The sequence below is a fragment of the Phlebotomus papatasi genome, chromosome 2 (assembly GCF_024763615.1).
Source record: "Phlebotomus papatasi isolate M1 chromosome 2, Ppap_2.1, whole genome shotgun sequence".
In the NCBI taxonomy this organism is placed as follows: domain Eukaryota; kingdom Metazoa; phylum Arthropoda; class Insecta; order Diptera; family Psychodidae; genus Phlebotomus; species Phlebotomus papatasi.
Genome location: NC_077223.1, coordinates 94,399,161 through 94,423,287, shown reverse-complemented (window position 1 = coordinate 94,423,287; position 24,127 = coordinate 94,399,161). Strand labels below are relative to the sequence as shown.

General features: G+C 33.2%; 1 protein-coding gene across 3 annotated transcripts in view; it reads left to right on the top strand.

Moving 5' to 3' along the window:
* The first annotated feature begins 489 nt into the window (after positions 1-489).
* The window catches only part of LOC129802469 (pleckstrin homology domain-containing family G member 3), a 56,173-nt gene continuing 32,535 nt past the window's right edge, over positions 490-24,127 (top strand). The window contains exons 1-2 of one of the 3 annotated variants that reach the window (XM_055848330.1): positions 490-989; positions 15,900-15,939. In XM_055848330.1, the coding sequence (XP_055704305.1) occupies positions 960-989; positions 15,900-15,939 (70 nt within the window). In that variant the 5' untranslated portion in view covers positions 490-959. The remainder of the gene's footprint in view (positions 990-15,899; positions 15,940-24,127) is intronic. The other 2 variants (XM_055848332.1, XM_055848331.1) reach the window with 2 other exon arrangements.

Below are 24,127 nucleotides of genomic sequence, written 5' to 3'. Positions count from 1 at the left end.
TTCATTAGTCCAAAAACAAGCGTTTAAGTGGTACTCTTCGGAAAACGATCCAGTTACCCCACCTTACTGTACTGTTTGGTGTTTAATTTTAAAAGTTTGACGCCCCTTTGAATCTATAATATTAGAGGAAACTTACTGATATTTATAGCGAAATTTGTGCGGATCCACCACCTGGGGTACCAAACAAAAAACAATACAAGAGTCGATGAGGTAGTTGCTTAAAAGTAGCATCAACTGTCGCTGCGGGAGCTATTGAAATGTTTGCCAATTTTTTTGCATGTAAAATTCCGCAGTGAATAATTCAAATTGTTAGCAAACTTTTTATTCAAGTTTACCAACTGCTCATATTTGAATGCTCAAATGTTTTGGCGCAATTGGACTAGAACGTGATAACATAGTTCTCCCCTTCGTTCATATGTGGCGCGTATCTGACTTAAATTTCGAATTTATGTCAATCTTTCGAAATGTCAGTTGTGTTTTTTTCTCTCTGTGTGTTTCTTTCGTTCCAAGAGTGCTCACGCCTTTTTAATTAAAACACAATTCCAATCAGTTGAGTGCGTAATAAAGAAGGGAAAACTCGTAATCTCGTGAATGTAAGACATCTCTTGCAATTGGAGAATTGCAGTGCAGGGTCTAAGTTCATCGTGATTGTCTATCGTGCAATCTTTCTTGTGATAAGATTTGGATCTTGATGAGGAATTTCGTGTCTTGACTTATTTATCTGTTTTTTTTTCTGTGGTCTTGTGTTTGTGTGTGCGTGCTTTTACATGTTTGCAGTCGCCAGATGTGTTGTCCTCCCATATCGTGGCACAGGTGATGACTCCACTGAGCTTCTGTCCACTTTCCTGTGATTGTGCATCCTGCAAATTAGCCTCCATGTGTCCTGTCTAGCATAAACCATCATTCCTCAGGGTGGAAATCGTCCGTGAGGCACTCCGGAAGGATGGACGTGGAATCGGATGAGTCTGAGAGATGGGAAGACTTTTTCGGTATGTTGTGTGCTCCCCTGCATAGTTTTTCCAAACTCGAGTGTAATTCCAATTGGTGTACAGAGGATTGTATCATTGCAACACACACATAACAGAGATCTTCAATTGATCTTTGGTCCACAAAAAAGCTCAATTCTCTCGTCTTTTCTCCTCTGCTTGCTCAACCACTGGAAATGTAAATATTTTTCATGTTTTCGCCTTTTACAAGAAAGTTTTCTTCTCACGATTGTGGTTTTTGCGTGATTGAGGATTACACCGGACCTGGGCGCGAGTGGCTATTGAGGGAGATCCACCAAAACTCCCGGATGGTGGATGTCTTAGGGGGAGTCTTCATTGAGGTAGAGAGACATTCCGCTTTAGAATTCGTGAAGAAATCCAGAATTTTAAGAATTCTTGGATGTGCACTCGGTGTGCATAAACAAGAGCTCATTAGAAGGGCGTCTCCCATAAGAAAATGAAACATCTCACCTACACAAAGTAGGTACAAGAAGGGCGGGTGCCTTAAGAACTTACAAAGTGCTTTGATCCTTTGAAATAATACTTATATTTCAATAAGATAGTTAGAAATAATATTACATATATTTTTGAATCACAAAAATAAATGTACATAATGTTTTTTTAACTTTACCGATTTTATAATCCTGAGGATGTATTAGAAACATTAGGACAATTTTTAGGAAATACACGTATTCAGTTAGCTTAGAACAAATTGTGCAATTTAGTTAGTATAATAGAAATACTCGGAACATTAATAGTTTACAAAACATTAAACCAAATACAACTAGATTTGGATTGAAATCAATAAAGTTTTCTGCAATTAATCCCTACAATAAGTCTATAATAAAAAATCCTAAACTAAAAGATATTAAAGAATTAAATGCTTTTAAAAAACTTTTAATAGAAGTAATGAAATAGGCTTTCCTGTGTCTAAACAACTCTTGTGCTGCTCGCTTTTTTTATTATTATTTTTAAACTTAATCATATGTTAAAGTATGTATTGTATAGTCCTGTTTGTTATATTATGTAACCTGGGCATCAATCAATAAATTATTATTATTATTATATGCAGTTATGTAAAAAAAAATTATAAAAGATTATACAAGTGAAATGCATCAGATCTATAAGTGAGAAAAAAACAAAAATAATATTATTGAAAAGATAGTTAAAGGGGTAAATTATCTAACTTTGTGAGAACGTGAGAAGTGCTAAAAATGAGAAAATACCGAAACTTTGTCACTTAATTGTGATTCTTTATGCTCATTTTTCTGACATTTCTCACGATATTTTCATGACACTTCTAACAGAATGATGGTCCAGTACTCAAAAATAATTCGGAGAACAAAGTCGTCGATGTTTTTCGAGAGTCTGTCACTGGTGACCAACTCACGAAAATTAGATAATTTACCCCCAAGAGAAGTATGGCATGGCACGTGGGTGAATTAGGGTGATACTAAAATTCAGTTTTTCCAAATTGTAATGATATAGGGTAAGTGTGCCAAATTTCGGCATAGTTGCATGCAAGCGTCAAAGTCTTAAGTTTGAAATGTAAATTTTAAATTCAAATTGATTTTTTTTATTCTTTCTTCTGAAAGAGTGTTGCTTAGAACCTTGTAAAGAGATTACCGTTTTGATTTACTTTAAAATCATTCTTAATACATTTTAAAATGAATAAAAATATAGACATAGCTTTGGTGCCCTATTTCGACCACCTTCATTCTCATAGTACCTTGCCCTTCGGGAATTCTTCCAATATCTTTTTCACGTCATTTCGTTTGTCGAAGCTACATTTTTTGTTATTCTTTTGCATTGTATAATCTCTGGAGTACGTAAAATCTAAAAGTTCATGGAAATTCGAGGAAGAAAAAAGGTGGCCGAAATTGCAAGCTTGCCGGAATTTGGCACACTTACCCTAAAAATGGTTAAAAAGTATATGGTGGTTAAAAATTGCAATTACAATAAAATAGGGGTCCGGAATGCAGCCAAAAACAACGTCTATTATTTAATTCTAATCAGCGACGTTTCGATATTGAAAGACCATCATCAGGCTCTGTGACAGAAAATATACAAGAAAATGTATGGAAACTATATGAAAGTTCTACTAAAAACAAATTGGTAAAAAATGCGCTTTGGATTGTAACTGATATAAAAGCAAACATTAAAAATTAAATTAAATTTTCTCTACTATTTTGAATATTACAAATCATAATAATTGCATCGTTTTAAATGAGGATTTTCAATTTTTTTTCGAAAAGATAGACTGCAGATAATTGGTCGTTTTTCGGTCTGCAGAAAAGTGGTCAGTAATTGATTTTAATAATTCGGGTGATCACCAGTGAGAGTTTTCTTCACCTCAAGACAAAACACCTTTTTAATCTTGCCCAGAGCTTTCGGTCCGGATATGGACCTTCTTCAGTGGTCGACTAAGACTATGTTTTTGTGATTTCTTGAGGAATCGTTCACTTTGTGGAACTCAAGTTTGTGATTTCACTCAAGAAATCACAAATACATAATCTTAGTCGATCACTGAAGAAGGTTCATATCCGGACCGAAAGCTCTGGGCAGGATTAAAAAAGTGTTTTAGTCTTGAGGTGAAGAAAACTCTCACTGGTGATCAGTGGAATTTTTATAATCAACTCAACACACCAGTTCCATTACCTATTACTGTGGTCAATAATTGTCAAGAGGGTCAGTCAATATCAATTTTACCATGTTAAATAATGAATGTGTAATCCATGAAAATAATGAATAATTGTAAAGGAAAAATTATTAAAGGGATAGTCCGGTAGTCGTTGAATGGAAAAATATTCCACTCAAAATTAAAATTCCTTTCTTCCCTGAGCTTTCGGTGCTTTATGCACAATATTCAGTAGTCGAAAATGACTGGATTTCTTCTGAGACTTCGTCGTACTTGGGGCCAAGAATGATATCTTTATTGGGTACATGGATGGGATCCTGAATTACACACTTATGAGACTTAACAACGATAATTTTTTTTACAAGTTTTAGATAAAATAAATAAAATAGGTTTCCGTACTGCTGAAGTAGAGAACCCATTTTCATAACTTAGAAGTCAAATTCTTGAACGAAACCAGTCACAACTGCTTACTCATTACTGTCTATTTCGTTTGTCGATTCTCTGGTTAATCGAAAATTTAGCCATGACTAAAACCAATTATCTCGTACAACACTCCATTTTGTATTAATCTGAGACACCTTCACTTATTTTAAGCAGGAAGGCAAAATTATCTTTATTTAACCCGTAACCAGTAAAAACCTACTCGGTTACGCTCGAGAATTACCTCTCAGGTATGATTTTTAAAAAAGTTTTTAATAAATTTTACATTTTTTACTGAACAAAGATAGTCTTGTCATCTATTTCTTAAACAAATGTTATTATCTGCGCACTAAATGTAACTTTTCTTCATAGAACACAACTAATGAAATCTAGGTAGGGGAAATTGGGGCAGTAGTAATTATGGGGTAGTTGGAAACACTGATTTTTATGGCTACACTACTTAGACTTCTGCTTATCATTTTTTCAGTGGACAAGGATCTATATAGTACTTATAAATTTATATTGGACTTTTACTCTGAAGTCTAGTATCTATTAAAAAAAAAACAGTGAATCATCTCTTGTTTACTACTGCCCCAGGTTTTTTTTTAGCAGCCCTATCATTAAATTCCTGAACGTTCCTGAAGAGATATAAATCTGAAGTTTCAATATAAAAATACAGCAATGTTATTAAAACAAAAAATTATCCATTTTTAATTACCAATAATTTTTCACGTAGGTTAGATAAAAATAAAAAATAAAATCAAACAGTAAAAAGTTCCACTTTTAATCAAATAATTTAATTTATGATTCTGCAACTGTTGTGCTAATTCATTCGAATCGCATCTCTTATATCAAAGTTCACTTACCCGAGTGTCGAATGGTACACGCGCAATGAATAGTCCGTGTGTAAGCAATATTTATGAATGTATCATCTCGTGAGTGGGTTAACAACTCCACACAGAATTTATTTAAACGGGCTTGCAAGGCACAGAGACGAGGAGATTATGTAAAAATGCTGCCGAATGTTGTGACAAGATCTCAAAGAAAGTTTCATCTTTCATTGACCAGTTTATCGAGGTGCAATGAGTCTGTCCGGAGGAAGAAAACTGACACGAAACAGACAAAAAATATCAACCCATTAATCCAATTAGAAGGCTCAGTTCCACAATCATTGAGAAGATCAATAAAATCAATCCATAAATTTGGTTACCATGAATAGGCAAAAGGTGGTAAAAGTGGATAAGGCCGTGGGTTTTACTGATCATTAAGATAGTTAGAATTGATTCTTGCCATGGGTTCAGTCAAAAAAAAATATCACAGCTAATGACCCGAAATTGTCAATAATTTTTCTGACAAATTTTAGCAATGTTTATTGCTGACACAGATGAAGAACCACGTTAAGAATGTTGTAAAGAACGCGATGGAGATCGCATGAGGATGATTAAATAATTTTAAATAACATACATTAACATAATTGTGTGACTGAGAATCACGATCACAAGATAATATCCGATTAACTGACACTCTTCAGCAATTGCACGTGTGATTACAATCAAAATAATTCTTCATCTTTGATCATTCTTCATCAATTTGAGCGCAATTTGTTTGCTAATTCTCATAAATACCACGGTGATTAATTGACGATCATTTGCTTCTTGTGATCTTATGCCATATGATATGCAAATAGCCAGTCGTTAATTTTAAATTGACAGTTTAAGGTGAAAATTTGGGTAATTTTGCATAATTGAACGACATGGAACGATATGAGGTGTCGACTGGAATGCAACGATATAACACAGTGGGTGGTATTTTCGTAATGTCTATTTCAGAATGGTCGTCTGAAGAGAAAGTTCGTTTTTTTTTTCATTAGAAAATTTGAACATATTTTTTTAACGTTTTATGAAAAACTTTGCCTTGGAACGATTGCATCTAAATTCTTAAGATTATTGAGATCTCTCGCACAAAAGTAATAATTATGAGAATTACACAAACATAACTTGTTGCAAGTTGCAATTTCATTCAGCTGATGCATGACAACTCATTAGAAATCGTATTTCTTGGAAATTAAAGGGTCAATAAAATTAATTTATTAAACTATTCAAAAAGTATCAGACGTGTTTTATCTTAAAACGCCCTCAGGAGACTTTTTAATTGCAAAACTGTTTTTAAATCCCATCTTACATTGGGAGTATCTGGCTTTCTGAGTCGAAAAAGAAAATCTTAAAATAATTTTAAGTCACACCCCTAAATTTTAATGGAAGTTAAGACACAAGACTGTCGGAAGATCAATACAAAGGAAAAATTAAAGAGTATCACCCAGTATCACCTGTTACTTTCTAAGGTGGAGTTTTTAAGAATTACCTACAAATGAGTCGAAGTAGTTGATTTATGAAGTTCGTTAAGTACCACGAAAAATATTAATTTCGTTTAAAATCAATTGAAAAGTTATGTCACTGTATAGATCCTGTAGCACTATTTGCATAAGCCACTCCTAAAAAACATAAATTACCTCCTAATTACCTTTTCGAATTTACTTGTGAAAGCTGTCCATTGAGTACAGCCTGAAATAAAATAGGCCACACCCCCTACGAGAGAACTCTGAAAAAGTAATTTGTTTTCACGCCTATTCCTATTTATTGCCTAAAAAGTTTGTCAGTATCTTGTGCAATTTAGTTAATAATTAATTTAGTAAGTGAAAATTATAAGAGAATTTAATCAATTTAAAATTTTGAAAACCGTAGACTAATCAGGGAACTTCTGTCAATGAGAAAAAGAGAAAATAGTGTAGTGAGGCGTAAAAGATACGGGTGAAATAGAGAACGATTTTTAATGGATGTCAAAATAAAGCAAATTAAGTTTAAGTTCAGTTTAATTTAATTTAATTTAAGTTTTATTTATTTTTTTAACATCTTAAAAGCAATTCGATCAATTTTCCATGCGTGCCAACTGTGATTCGGTCAGTTTTCGAGGAATTTCATGGCTGCCAACTTTGTAGGCAGTGTGTATGTTCATAAGAGAAGCAATAATTGCTATAATTTTTGCCATTCTCGCAGTTAAGGAAGCATATTAATCTTAATATTAATCTTATATGTGATATGACACTCAAAGTTAAAATTCAAAAAGTGTCCTATCGTCAAAACTCTTGCCTCCTAGGGAAGACCGAGGTAGAATTAGTCAGGGGTAGAATTATTTATTGGGATATTATTATTCACTACCGTGGTGTCACACAAAATTAATATTAATACTTTCTGAACTGCGAGAATGACAAGACTGATAAGAACTGTTTTATTTGGCCTCTCTCTTGCATTTAACCATTGCGTACAAGGTTGGCAGTCATGAAATCGCTCGAAAACTAATCGAATCACAGTTGGTCTTGGTACACATAGAAAATTGTTCAAATTGTCTGCAAAATCCCTTCTGACACAGGGTAAGGGGGCCAGGCGTTGAGCTATTAATTAACACCCAGTTTTAGGTATTTTTTAGCCCTCATCGGCAAGATCTGAGTGGTAGGCCCGAATTAAGGACTGGATTTTGCCACGTATTTCATTGGCGGGCGAATGAAACTGTCAATTGCACATCCTGATTTCACTTTCGAATTTTATACAAACGATATAAGTTACAAAAATAGTGATATGTTTTAATTAACCAGAATGAACGATTTAGTACTTTAGAAAAGGAAAAATCATTGTGTAAAAAATAATCTCCTAAAAATACCCACGAAAAAGAATTAAAATCACGTATTTTAGGATTGTAATTTCTTCAATGTTATCACTACACTTTTCTCTACACTAAATACAGTGTCGTATATTTATTATTTAATAAAATCACTCAAATCGCGCAAAATCACTAGGAAACTTTGAATAAATTTCAAAACAAATACAGTGCCCGCTTTCTAATCCGGATGATTGGGAGACAATATGACAGATCTCCGCTTCGTAATCCAGATGGATTTTTTGAATTTGTTCAACGTCTCGAAAATATCATACAAGTTTTTTTCTTGTAGAATTAGAATAATAGTTTAAAAGAAGGTCAAAAAGACATAATTAGAGAATTCTATGCTATTATACTTCATTTATTATACAAAAACATCACAGGATAATTCATTTTCATTGCTGAACATACATGCATAGGGGAAAGTGACCATGCTTGATATGATCCAAGCTTGATAATAACTATTTTTTTCCTATGTTAAGCAATAGTTATGACTCATCGCAATATATTTCAATAGCTGGTGCTAAGCCTCACATTTCCTAAAAAAATAAGGATCCTAGCTCTTTTTTCCTAGTTTCAGGAAGCAAAAATCAAAAATAGGCCCAAAACTGTAATTTCGATACATGATATTTCATAAGTATTTCTTAATTAATGTCGCTGTTCACGAAAACTACTATCATAGGCACATAGAGGGGTCATCAGTACTAATATTTATGTAAAAATATTTTTACTTTGTGGACACTGTTTTTGTGGGTGGTAACAAATTCATAAATTCTACTTGTGTCCATCCTATATTTGAAGAAGGGTCCATGAATGATAATTTTAATGTGGCAACTGTATCATTAGATGTGATTATTTCATAATTACACATATTGCAATCCGCCAATTTTATCGACAATTCACATAATCTTCAACCCTGTTGCCTGAATTTTAAGGTTGCAGAGTGACATTTTCATGGACTCAAAGTGAAAAAATGGTTTTCGCTAGCGCCCTAATGTCATAAAAACATGGCTTAGAAAAATTACATAAAAGCGATTTTAAAACTAACAACCAGTCTTACAAACGACTTAAGCAGATAGATTAGAGTTCCGTCTAAATATTGATGTGCAATTTTTTGTATCCGGTGAAATTTTTACAGTGAAAATGGGCCTCCGAATTGTCGAATCAATTATTATACAGGAAGGCCCCGGACCCAACTTGTATAAAAATCGCTACTTAATTTCCATTTTCTTCTTGAGGAAAATCTAAGGATTTCCAGGAACTATTTGAGGTTGGATTATGAACCTAATAAGTGAGACATTTTTTTGTCATAGTGGAAGAATCGCTTCGGTTTATGTGTTAATCAGAAAATAATCACAAACCTTGGACATCATTTTACAGTATCAAGCATGGTCACTTTCCCCTACATGACCTCAAAATTATTTGAAATGTAGCCGTCGATAACTCGTCCGGATTACTCCGATCCGGATTAGAGAGCGGGCACTGTAAAATGTTTTGGAAAATATTCCCTCTTATCACTGACAGCTGAGCAACACGGCCGGCAACATAATTTTCGTAGTTCCGCTGCTCACCACCATGAACGCAAAACAGTGTTCTTCACAAATATTTGGTAAGGGGTATTTTGTATGGGAACTTCTTAAAAGTAAGGTATGAAAGATAGGGGTTAGTTCAGGCTATAATTCACGCTTATCTGGTCAGACGGAAAAGTTCAGAAAGTTTAGAAAACAATTAATACATACAGTAATATCTTACTGATCGCCCGTCAAATAATATCTGCAGATATCTTTAAGATTTCTGTAGAGAAAATCTACACCTCTACAGAATATCTGCAGATAAATTCTGTAGATATTCTTACGAATTTTATTTGGGCTTGGGACAAAATTCGTCAGAATATTTCGGCAGATTTATGACGAATCTCTGATGAATTTCTGTAGATATTCTGTAGATTTTTTCTACATTCCAGACTTTCCAGACAAGATGTGTCAGAAGAGATGGAAAAATTTTTCACTGAAGTTTGCAAAATTCTATAGAGTTATTCTTAGTGATATCACGGTGTTTATATAAAATAAAGAATTCTGCGACGCCGTGTTACAAGTAGAGAAAAGTGAAGTGAAAACTTTAAACAGAGTGTCGACCAAAATTTCGTGTTTTTGTATCATTCGATTGGTGATTTTTAAGAAATTAGTATTTTTGCTCGCAGTTTTTTTACTTATCTAAAATGTGTACTCGGTAATGCTTGTTAAGCAGAGCATACAATTTTCTTTATAACTTCTACAGTTTCTTCATAAATCAACAATATTTTTGTGAAGTAATGGAGGTTATGCAGATTTTCTAGGGAGAAATTCTGCCGAGAATCTGCAGATTTTCTCTGAATGTACTAGAATATACCGTTAAAATTCAAAAAACCTCCGAGTAAAATCGGCAGGTAGAGCAATGATTTGACGGGCGTCTTATTCTACTAGAGAGTACTCTTTCTAACGCACTCAGTTTTTCATTTGAAATTTTGTATGCTATATTATACACCTAATACCCTACTCCCTGGCAAGTGGTCTTCAAAGTTGAAGCCACTTTTTCACATTCACATACAGATTCGTATGGACATTTTTCTGCATTCGTGACCGTTACACGATATATGTCACAATTGAGGTGTACCTTGTACACAGGACTCTATGCCTTGTAAAGAGGAATAAATATTCTATATTTCCATCTAAAAAGTTTTTCGGAACTCGAAGTATAAGCTGAGTTTGGAAGCAATTTATGAGTTGGCTTCAAACAGATTCATATAAAAAAAACCTTAACCTTACCTAAGGGTAGCCTATACCCTTATTCCTTCTTCTCTTATTCTTAATATTAATCTTATGGGCAAAGTAAAATTTCATTTGCTGACTAATATTCCCCCGGTGTCCCCTAATTCTATAAATAAGATACGGGTTGGTAATCATATCGGGATATTATTAATAATAAGACTCGATAGACCATTTTATAATTTTTAATGGAACTAATGTCTCTCTAATGTGTCTACTCAATATTTTTTTCTAAATTTGATGATCAATTGCATAACATTATGAACAGTTTATTTTGACCCTAGATGCCCACAAGATTATTAGAAGTAATGAAAAATGAATAGTGATTGGAAGTTATTTTATTAGTTACAGTATTTTTTCTACTTCTAATTAGGGGTGTGGCCTATATTTTAATGGGCGTGATTGTCGTCAGATTTAATTGCTGGTAATGGATTGTTTACAAGGTTAATGAACGTTTTAAATTAAAATTTATAACTTTAGATTATAACTTTTAAATATTATTCTTAAAGGTGTTTCTGTATAAGTTCAAATAATCACAGATGTTAAGTATATAATGTTTTCTTACGTTGAATTATTGTAAGAATTTTCGATTTTATTATATTAGCAAGGTAACTGAAAATTTAAATTTTCCATTAAAAAATATCATGGATATCAAAGTTTCGTTCGATATAATTTAGTGATTTTAAAGAATAAAATTATGAATCATTTTGGTTTTCGATATTCCGTTATGTGGATTTATGAGTCGCCCATCCCAAGAGTGAATGTGCAGTTGTGATTAATACTTAAGTGTTTTAAATTCATAAACACGTTTGAATATTAATGTTATTATGTATGTGAAAATGAAATGTTAATCACTTTGCGATGCTTCGCAAAAATTCAATAAAATTTGTGACATTTTCTATGTCACGACCTCTAAAATAATTTCTTGATATTACAAATAAGACCTTCATCTGAAGCAAAACGGGCATAATAGTATCAAAAATTTTAGTAAGACTTTTCCTTGGCATTGATTTCATTAGGCATATTCCAAATTCACTGTGCTTTTTCGCACATAGCGTGATGTAGAGATGTAAGTTAATTAGTGAATGTTTCTCAATTCAAACATACCAATTAAACACCCTAAAATCATAATATTTCTCCCTATGGGAGTTTTCTCTTCCACAACTTGTAATTAAATTCATCGAAATTGTTTCATTTGTTTCTTATAAAAATTCCAATCGTATTTCTCTATATTCATTCCACTTGTACATACTTCTTGTAAACTGCGTAAAAACCAACTACTCGCAATTTATTTTTCTCATTAAATAACATAAATATTTTTCACATTGTTCCAGTATGCTTTTGAGGCATGATTTATGATGATGTTCATGTTCAGTTCCCTTAACGTGAACCAATGTTGAAAGTGTCTCATAATTTCCGTTTTATTCATTGTCTTCCATTATTATTTTAGGTCGCATTGATGACTATATAGATGTAGATCAATTGGATTGCAATAATAGAGGTATTAATTAACACTGGAATGCTCAACGTATGACGATCTTTAATTTTTTGTGATCAGTTTCATTAGCAATGTTATGTATTTTTCTTAAGAGAAAGGAAATCGATTTTGCGAATTTTCTCCCCGCCATTCATACATTTTTTTAACTGACATTTTCTGTTATTTGTAACTTTTAAGCAAAAAAAAGCGTCAGTGTCTATCAACGGCCTTGTCGGCCAATTTATTCAACTCACAACTACAGCTGTGATTTCATACAACATAATGGATTCATCAACCAACAGAAAATCACAACTCTTCTCACATATTTTTTTTCGCAATGCAATTTCTTCATGCGTCGTGATTTTCAATTGAATCAACTCTTGATGCTTTTAGTTGTTTTTTTTTAAGTTTTTTTTTCCTGAAATGATTATACTTTTTTTGGCAGATGACGCCGAATGAAAATGTTCACTTTCAGTGTAGCTACAACATTAATTTCACATATAGTGTTGTTTTAAGACTGAATAGTCGTGAAGTGGTGAAAGAAAAAATATACATTAATAAAAATTATTGTAAGAAAAAGGCCCTAGAGATTGAGAAGAAAAAACAACAGGCAACAATCAATTTTCTTTTCAAATATTCCACTTGGAATTCAATAAAAGATCACGGTATTTAATAGATAATAATTTCATTTAAGAGAACCATAGTGAAAAAGAGTTTACAGTGCGTTCGTATTTTTTGAGTTATGTATTTGAAATGTCATTTTATTTATTTATCCATTTACCTATTGGTCCTTATCCCTTAAAAATTGATTGATAAATTCTCCAAAATTTATAAATGAATCATTCATAAGCTCATAAAATAAGGAAACTGGGGCAATAGTAAACATGAGGTGGCTACAAACACTGATTTTTATGTTTTGATTCGGGAAGTGGTAGAATACTCGTTCTATGATGCAAGTGACCCGGGTTCGAATTTCCTTTAGGTCACCATGAATTTTTCTGGCGTTAAAGGTGTTCGGATTGCAATCAGTGACCTTCACTGCATTTGATTCCACGAGGTATGGGAGTTACAATCCTATCCCTCTTTTAGAAAAAATAACAATGGATGTCCTTCCTGAACTCCTTGCGGGAAGGCTAAAGTTCCTTTATGGAACGCTGCCACCATTATTCTTATATAAACTACACTGAGAAAAAAAGAGGGTGCGATTAACTTTTTTCCTCATAACTTTAACATTTTTTAGGTGTAAAAATATATCAACATTTTTTAATATTAATTTTACACCTTTTTAAGAGTAAAATTAACATGAAAAAGGGTAACTTTAACCCCCAATACACCTAAAAAGGGTAATATTTACACCGATTTTGGATCAATACTGCAGGGCAAAATTAATATTTCCGAAATGTTATTTTAACTTTTTCGGATTTCTCTCAGTGTAGGGGAAAGCACGTTACCTTCGGACGAATTATGTTTCGAACAATTCATTGTTTTCAATGTGTTATACATGAATTTGGCCTATTATAATATTATATTTTAATAGCTAGTTCAATGCCTGAAACTTTCAGAAAAAAACAATGGGTGAAATCTATATGGAACGTAGAGCAAAATTGAATTATCCGAAGCTAGAGTCATCCAAAGATAGCGCACTTTCCTCTACTTGGACTAATATATTGACCATTTTTTCATTGGTCAAGGATCCCCATAGTATCAATTAATTCGTACAGGTCTCGTCCTCTGAACTTCAATGTTTAACTTAAAAAATCACAGTGTTTACAACTACTAACGAACTTTTAGTTTTTACATACCCTAAATATTATACAATGCAAAAAACAAAAAAACGGTTTAACGAGCTTTATGATGTGAAAAACACTTTGTAAGAATTCCGGAAGGGCAGAGAACCATAAGAATCAAGGTAGCCGATATTATTATCCAAAGCTATGTCTATATTTTTATTAATTTTAAAATGTATTAAGAATAAGAGAAGGCAAAGACGATAGATAGGTTATCGTCTTACTTCTTAAAAAAAATAAAAAAATCAATTTGTTTTAAAAATATTACATTTAAAATATAAGGCTTTGGTGCTTGCATGCAACTGTGACGAAATTAAGTACACTTACCCTAACATGAGCTTCAGACTCGAGGTTTAGCTCAGATCCTGAGGGTCTTAAAACTTTAATTGGCAACCAATTTTATTGGTTTTTCAGACTTTATGGATCGTTTGCCCTTAATGTTCGATCCTAAGTTAAAATTGTTCTAAAATTTTGATTGATATGAAATTACAAGTTTGATCATACACTGAGAAAAAACTGGGATGCGATTAACTTTTTTTCCTCATAATTTTAACACTTTTTAAGTGTAAAAATATATCAACATTTTTTAACGTTAATTTTACACCTTTTTAAGGGTAAAATTAACATGAAAAGGGTGATTTTAACCCATAATACACATAAAAAGCATAATATTTACACCGATTTCTGATCAATAATGCAGGGTAAAATTAACATTTTCGGAATGTTATTTTAACTTTTTCGGATTTCTCTCAGTGTAGCAATGACTAAGCCTTCGGTGTAAATTTTATATAACACTGATATTTCTTGTCTATTCTGCTTATTTTCACTAAAAAATTGCAATATTTATCTGGCAATAAAGGATAAATCCATATTCGGAATTTTAACTCTTTTACGATTTTGTTTTTTTTAGATTTTCGTTTTCGGGATTTAGGCGTGTGGGTTTTTGTGGGTTCTTGACTTTCCGGATATTGGCTGCCATCACTGCCAAACTCTTGTTCATAAAACAATCTCAAATGTGCGTTGTCCATTATGCCCAGCGCACAATAACTTTTGTTTGTAAATATGTTTTCAAAATTTCCTGTGAGAGTGAGCGAGATGACTAGATCTAGATATCATTCACTCTCATTGAAATGTCTAAAACATGCTTACAAAACAAAAGTTATTGTGCGTTGAGCATTATGCCCAACGCACAATAACTTTTGTTTTGTAAACATATTTTCGAAATTGCCTGTGAGAGTGAGCGAGATGACTAGATTTAGATCTCTTTCACTCTCACTGAAAGGTCAAGAATATGTTTACTAAACAAAAGTTATTGTGCGTTGTTCATTATGACCAGCGCACAATACCTTCTGTTTGTAAACATGTTTTCAAAATTTCCCATGAGAATAAGCGAGATGACTAGATCTATGTTTCATTCACTGTCATTGAAATGTAAATAACATTTTTAGTAAACAAAAGTTATTGTGCGTCGGGCATTAGGTTACAAAAAATCGTATTTTTGTTGCAAGGTAATTCAAAATAAATTTTGTAAACATTTCTAATAAACTGTAAGATTGCGAGCACATTGTACAGATCTTAAGGCATTCGACATTTCTCCTAAAGGCTCTCTGGTATGGCAATTACATTGCGTTTGAGAGTACGTTACGATTGCATTGTCGATGGGAGAAAGAAAAGCAGCATCTAATTGAGCTTGGCTGTTGATTAAATTCAAACGTCCGCGAGACGGACTGAGGATGATTCATAGTTGCTATATCAAGAGATAAAGTGAGTTAGAAAGAGTCAATGGGGAAAAAAAATAACAAGGGGAAAATGGCAATATTATTTCCATCTCTCTCATACAAAAAGCACTTTAATATCAAAAAGTCAGTCTTCATTGTGTGTTGTGTGTTTCAATGATAAAATCCAATTCAGTTCACTTACTGATAGTGATTCGTTCAGGTGTGGCGAAAAACTTGCGTGTATTCCTCTTGGTGAAAATTAATCCAAATAAAGCCTTCTAAAAAAAAAACTTAAAAGAGATTGATTTACCAGTGAAATTGCATTTCTCTTTTTTTTTTCTAAAATCTCTTTTCAAAGCAAACACTTTTAATTGAGAAAGGAATTGACCACAAAAGAGGTGAGAATGTAATAATTTGTGCGTTTACATTTACAATCTTAAGTGAATCTCGCGTTCGTTCTGCTTCAAAGATATTTGTTTTTTCCTTTCAGTTTTTTTTTCATTTTTCTTCGCCTATTGTGTAGTCAATGTAAATATGTAGTTCTTTGTGTAAGAAGGTTCTTGAAGAGTGTAAATTGTTATTTTTTCTTGTTTTTCTTTTTTAATGTGTATACTCTCAATTTTATTTAATTCTTTTAACCATCTGAGCACACGAATGAGAAAGAGAGAAATAGGTCGCACAATTCTATTCGCGAAAATGACATGAAAGCCTGTGATGCAATTCTGACGCCGTCACAATGCTATCCCGCCAAAATTTTCCCGATTTTGCGAAATAGAATATACATCATACACAGAGTCTTCACTCTGTATGAGTGGGCACGGATAAAGAGTGTGGCGCTCTCAGCGGGATGGCATGTGTAGTAGTGCACAAAAAGCGGAATAATGGCTGTTATTTTGAATATCCCACGAATTTTATCTCGCGAGCTCCTGGAGGTCGTGAGATGGCAAAATAGATACATTTTAAGTGAAAATTTCACGATTTAGTGCTCAAAAATTTTCGTTAAAATTGTTTCTATTAATTTTATGTAATATATAATTACATAATTTTAATGTCCACGAGGAAAGATTGAAATAATTATCAATGAATACTTTGGGGTTTCTTGGTGCCTCCAGAACATATCCCACAAAGATACTTATTGTCCATCATTTCAACATTCTGAAATATCTTAATGTGAAAATTCTAAAGAAATGGGTAAAAGTATTTGATTAAATGCATGTTATTTCAATAACGAGTAGGATGGTGTTGTCCAGAAACGATTTGTGAAAAAAAAATTCAAAGGAGATTGTCCTAGAACTACATTTTTAAACTAATTAATTTTTAATTTTAATTTTTTCTATAATTTTCTTCATTTTCTTCATAAATCCCTGAATATCCTTCAAACTTGTCTTTTTCACGAAAATATTCTCGAAAAAAGAGCTAAGTTCTCTGAAGATCATAAACACGGAGAACTTAAGATTGAGGGACCGGTGTAACAATTTATTAAGAACAATAGCCTGATGGTCGTTGAATGGAACATTTCAGCCAAGAATAAAAAAAAATTCTTCTCAAAGCTTTTTCGGTTCCCTGCAGACCTTCTTCACGGGTCGAAAATGTCAGGTTTCTGGAATTTTATCTTTCTTGGGGGCCAAAGGGATGTCTTCATTGGGTACATGGGTTCTGAGTCACACACTTCACGAACAATTTTTCAGCAATATTTTGCTTTTTACAAATAAGGTTACTAGTTACCACACAAGTTAACCAAAATAAAATAAAAATCTTTCTTGGCTACTAACTAAGTTTTGCTTAACTCATTTAGTAACTTATTTGTAAAAAGTAAAATATCGCTGTAAAATTGTTCGTGGAGTGTGTGATTCAGGACCCATGTACCGCATATACCCAATGAAGACATCCCTTTGGCCCCAAGAAAGACAAAGCCCCAGAAACCTGACATTTTCGACCAATGAAGTGCGCTGCGCAGGGCACCGAAATCTCTAGGAAGAAAAGTTTTATAATCCAAGGACAAAATATTCATATTTTAATAGATTATTTTGTTCATGTTTTACGATGATGTTACCATTACCTCTTCCTTCCCATCCTATGATATTCAGTGGCCCCAGCTCTTTCCTCAAGGAAATATTTTCTCGAAGGACACAAGTTGTCCTATGCAGCCTTATTTATAAGTTTGAAGAATATTCAAGGATTTATGAGAAAAATCGAGAAAATTACAGGAAAAATTAAATGATAGGAAATTAGTTCGTTCTAGGGAATTTTTCCTTGAATTCTCCTGCAAAAATCATTTCTGGATTCTGGACACCAAAGTTCTGTATTGTACAATTATTGAGATAAATACAAGTTTAAACAAGCAAGTTTACTAATTTCTTGAGAATTTTTACCTAAAGATGTCTCAGAAATTTGACGTGATATTTCTCCATAAATGTCTTGGGAGAACATGTTCATGAAACACCAAAAGGAAAACAAAAGTACTCATCCACTTGCATCCCCCACAAGAAAGGATTTCATTTTATTGCACTGTGTTTTAGAAAAAAACCTTTAGGTATTATAGTTCATAACGAAATTGTTTATTAAATACCCAAGGCATATAAATTATATGAATTAATTATTTTAATTAATTATATTAATTAATAAATTCATATGAAAAAATCATTTAAAAAAATTATTTTGATACCTTGGACCACACTTATAACAAAGAAATTAAAATTTGAGTGATTTGATGAAGCCATCTATGTAACGGAAATGATTTTGAAAATATCCCGCAATTAAAGAGTGAACGAGAGAGTGCGAGCGAGAGCAATAGCATGATTGAGAAATGACAGCCTCATTGAACAAGCGTTGAATTTCACGGATTTTTCTTTAGTTTTTCGCGAATTTAATGTTTTAGTAAATCAAATTACAATAATTTTCATTTCATAAAGGGTGTTTCTGTGTTTAAATGTGAATAATTTGCTCAAAAGTGCACAAAATATGAGCTGAAGCGGCTTCACACACACAACCACCATCCCGAAAAATCTGGATAAATTTTGTGACGGACATCGGAATTGGGGGTCTGATTATCATGTTTTCAGGGCGCAACAGTGATAATTTGTGAGCCTTTTGCTGGGTGATAAGATGCAATATCAGGGGCCAATGGGGGAAAAATGTGAACGCGGTGATAAGACGGTTTTTTTTCTTGCCATTGAGACAAATGTGTGGAAAATCTAGCGGACTCCTGCTAATTGTGTTTATAAATAAAATTGGCTCAACGGGGAGATGTTGGGATGTTGAAAAGTAGCTCTTGCAACATGTCAGAAGATGTTGAGCAGAAGGAGGGAAGATTGATGGAGAAAAAGCTGCCAAAACACCATGATAATTGGATGCAGGAAGTGATTCTGTTAAATTGATAAAGTGTCATCAATATGCGATCTTTCAACGGCTCATTGGGATGGGAGGAAAAGATTGATTTATTCACGAGAAGAGCAAATCAAACTGGACACATGTTACTAGACAGACACGCACGAGTTAGAGCAACATCATGCTTTAGCATTCTACCGTTTTCTTCCAGCTTGGACAGAAGACAAGAATACATTGAGAAGACATAAATTAAATTTCATCAAAAGATTGCATATCTAATTGCAAAAAAAAAAAACGCTAACGCAACATTGACACGTGAATCATGAAAAATCTTCTTAGAAATGAGGAAATTGTCTTGCAAGCAAACTAAAATGATCTGAAGAGAATTATATGAATTACGCCAATATAGGACAGCAAAAAAATGCTATAAATCACATCATTAGCTTCACAATGAACCGAGTAATCATTCACTTTCGTTGTAAAGGAAAAAATGAGGAAGGTTGATAAAAGACCAACTAAAGCGTAGCATTGGTTATTCCTTGAGAAAAAGAACGATACCAAATCAATTTGACACAAGATTCTTAAATTGAGGATTCAATACCCTTTCAACTGGATTTTTCACGTGTTTTTATGCATATCATGATGCAATATGCTAAAGATCACGTGTTTTTTTTTGCTGTATGAAGTAAATTTTTAATTGAGTTCTCACATTTTGACGAAATTTACGGCACGATTTTGCCTCAAAAATCACTTGGTCAATTTCCATATTTGATTCGAAGCAATTAATGTTGTTATTGCTTAAATTTTATTAACCCATTGACCGTCATTTATTTCACTTTTTTTGCATGTGGATATTTAAAAGAGCAGAACACCTGAAACTGATACTTTTTCATGGCTTAAGTCACAACGTAAACATATTTTTTTGGAGTTTAGTGAAAATGTGTGGCATATGGATTTTTATTTTTGATTTTTTTTCAATTGTTAAATTACCACAGATTTTAGATAAAAACACGTTTTAGTGATAAGGTCAGAAGTATGAGTGGTTCTCTGTTTTTACATCATCCTTTCGAGATGACAGAAAATCTATACAAGGGATCAGCTAATTCTACATTTTAGGAGGCAGCATAAGATTCAATTTGTTGCAATCAATTAGGAGAAAGCGCGCTACCTTCGGACGACTCAAGCTTCGGATAATTCAATTTTTTTTTATGTTCCTTATAGATTTCACCGATAGTACTTTTCTGGAAATTTGAGGCATTGGACTAGTTATTACAATATAATATTATAATGGGCCAAATTCATTTATAACACATTGGAAAAAAAATTTGTGCGAAGCATAAGTCGTCCGAAGGTAGCGCGCTTTCCCCTACATAGTTTGGGTGAAGTAGAACAAAAGAAAAACAGGTGGAAAATCTTCCCAGGTTTTGCGAGCTGTTCGAACTCCCGAGAAGGAGTTCTGCCTTATAATCTTTTTGGCAAGGTTTTTGGATGCACACAGGGAGTTCCGGCTTAAGTGAAATCGGATTGAAAGAATTTGATATGAATTGCCTACTATTGTGAGCTCAGTTATAAAAATAATTTTTAAAATGTCCCTAAATGTACCCTAATATTAGGTGAGATTCCTAACAATCTCACCTACTATAATCCTACCAAAATTTCATGTCGTCCGATCGAGCTCAAAATGAGCTCAAAAGCATTGAAAAGAGTAATTATGCGAAGCATAAATCGTCCGAACGTAGCGCGATTTTCCCCTATCACACGATGATATTTTGGCAAAAATTATCTGTTTTGTTATTTATTTATTTTTTTTTGAGAATTATCATGAACATCTATGATGTTTTCACGTTTTTACTTTTTCAAATATTTATTTTTCCTTAAAAAAATTCTAAATAATTGAAAAGTGTTTTAACCATATTTTGCAAATAAGAAAAAGGAAAAAAAAGGGACAGATAATCCTAACCGGCTTATGTAGGTGAGATTCTTAACGTGAGCTAACTCGGAGTGCATGCAAATTCGATTTGATGCTGAAGTAGGGAGACGCCATTCAGTTATCTTGAACCAAATTCGTGAAATTATACAAGTTTTGTATTTGAACCAAAATGTCAAGGATTTGGATGAACTGACAGAAAAGTGTTATATGGGTGAAATGTAGACCAGAATGTTCTCTATAATTTTGCCGTAGAACTTGAACTCATCGATTACTCAGAAGCCAAGATAAGCGAGGTTTTTTGTTTCTTAACTCGTTTTTTCATCCAGAGTGCCCCAAGTAGTCATTTGTTGAACTTCAACTAAATCAAAGAATTGTTGTATTTTGCGGGACTTTCCATTAAAACCCCTATTTTAAGTGTCTTGGTGGAGTAGAGGCAGTCAAATTGGCATCTGAGTGATTTCAAAGCGTTATTATGGGAAAAATCAATTTTTTCACACTTAAACGGCAAAATCGGAGTGATAGCGTAGTCTGAGCGGAAAATGATGTATGGACGAAATGTAGAGACAAATGTGCTCTACAATTATGTTGAAGTAATCATCAAAATCGGTTCAGCGACAGTCGAGATAATTGAGGTTATGTGATATTGAAATTGGTTTTTCGACTGTGGCGCCCCTGGTGTTGGTCCCACGAAGTTCAAATATTCTAGAAAGTTGTAGCATTTGGTGAGATCTTTCGTTTAAGCCCTCATTCATCAAAATCGGTCACATAGAACCGGAGATATGATTTTTTGAATTTCGTGGACTTTGACCCCTCATATCTCCGGTTCTATTGAAACCACAGCGCGCATACGCACCATTTTGGAAACGTCCTAGACTGGACTATAACATACTAAAATTTCATTAACTTGCACAATGCCGTTTTTGAGAAAAGTGACTTTGAATTTCGATGAATTTTGACGCTATCACAGCGCCACCTGTGGTGACTTTTTGAACTTCCATCTGAAAGTGCTCATCGAGACGAAACCAAAAAGGTAAAATTTAGATCGCTATGTTAATTAGAACCGGAGATAGAGGTCGGTCAATGTTCGAACTTTGACCCCTTATAGCTCGGGTCAGGGGTTATGGATCGACTTAAGGTTTTTTTTGTTTGATAGGTATAATCAACGGCTACAACATACTAAATTTTCAGCCCGATGCACAATGGAATTTTTGAGTTATTTAACTTTTAAGATTTAAAAATTTTCTTTTTAAAAAAAGCGCCCCTAGCGGTGGTTTTATGAACTTGCGATGTTAGAAGGGGAAGTGGCATTTCACGAGAGCTTTCCAAAAAGCCCTCACTTTTTAAATTCTGACAATTAGAACCGGAGTTATGGCCATTTTAAGAAATTTTTTTTGGACCCTTATAGCTCGGGTCAGGGGGGTCGGGGGACCTTAAGTTTGGTATTGATGGAAAGCTCTAAGGCCCAGCTATAACATACTAAAATTTGAGTCCGCTGAATGCCATAGGGGCGGAGCTATTGAGAAAACAAAAAAAGGGGGGTCTTCAAAATGACGGAAGGAGGGGTGGGGGGTGGGGGGGTCTATGCACCAAGTTGCAATTTTCACCCGATATATAACCTTTGCCGAAAACCGCAAGTCGATATCTTTTTTAGTTTAGGAGCTATTAAGCTCCAAAGAGCGGCCGGCCGGCCGGGAACGTAAATTAGCCACATATATATTCGTGATCAGGAAGTGCTGAAACACATTTTGGCCAAATTTGAGGTCGATCGGACGACATGAAATTTTGTTAGGATTATAGTAGGTGAGATTGTTAAGAATCTCACCTAATAATAATATTAAAATGAAGTATTAAAAATATTAAATAATTAAAATTAAAATAATAGATTTTCAAAATTCCAAGATCTAGAAAAACAAGTTTGTTCCTAGTAATATCGTATAAGCGATATGTTTCCTTTGGAAAAAAAGATCGTTCCGTAAATCTTATAGTACTAATTTCCTTAAAATCTGCTAAAAAGCCTAAAAAGTGACAATTTTCACGTTTAATTTTCAAGCAAATTTGCTCAAATTCACTGTAATTCCTCTTGTTTTATCGTAGTTCTTTGTAATTGAGCGCTTTTTGTGGAATTTACAATGACTTTGACGCCCGATCCTCTCGATAATTTGGATAACATTTGGCCCCATATGCCCGATTGAGATAGAGTCTATTGTAGTTTACATCAAGCATAAATATTGTTACGGAGTTTATCTGAAAATATTACTCGAAAAAATTTCAAAGGTGAAAAATATTATTTTAAAAGTGATCGCATTTCTAAGAGTTCTCGCTGGTATTTTGGTTTAACCATCTGATATGTCCTCGGTAACAACAAAATAGCTTTATTTCAGATGAAAAGAAATTACTTATAAATTCCTTTAATCCTTTAACGACAAATAGGACACCGGTGTCCCAAAAATAAAAATAAAATTTTCGGACTATTCAGAGAGGACAAAATAACTTTATAATCAAAAAAGTTTGTTTTGGGACACCGGTGTCCCACTCGTTATTAAAGGGTTATGGATATTAATAACAATAACAAATGAATCTTAATTCTGAATAATAAGAGCTCCCGTTGTTAGCTTTTTTGGGATACCATGTGCGATAATCGTTAAGCGGTCTTCGGACTAGAGTTATAGCCAAACCTCTGAAAGTCCTATAGTTCAATACAGCAACCAATTTTATTGAATTTTCCAAAAAATCTTGACTAATAAGAAGGTAGAGAAAATAAGCAATATTGATAAGCTTTAAGCTCTGATGCCCGTATTGCAATAATAAATCCCAATTAAACCATTAATTTGATTTTAAATAAAATTTTGAAAAAGATGTTATATTCATATTTAAAAAAAACTATTAATAATATAATCGAACATTAAGTCAATGACAATTACTACAGATAAAAGGAAGTTTTGATGGAATAATGGGCAAATATTATTATTTTTATAAATTATTTTAAAAATTTTGATTTTTTAAAGAAAACTCTAAAATATGCAGTGAGTTCAGTAAACATAACATTTTAAGATGTTTATAGTGAAAATTATTTTAATTTTTAAGAGTAACTTGTATAAGATAATTTCATCCTTGATATACAGTGGCGACCATATAACAGAATCAGCTCCGCAAGGACCACTATTTCACCATGAGCATTTTTATTTATTCCAATTCGTTCAAATAGTTTTGACATAGAAATGTTCAAATAATTACCTTACGTCAAATAAGTGTTGTTTTGGCCGCTAGAAGTCTCTATTTTTCACAGAATACATCAATAGTGAAATTTGATTTGAACAACACAATAGGAC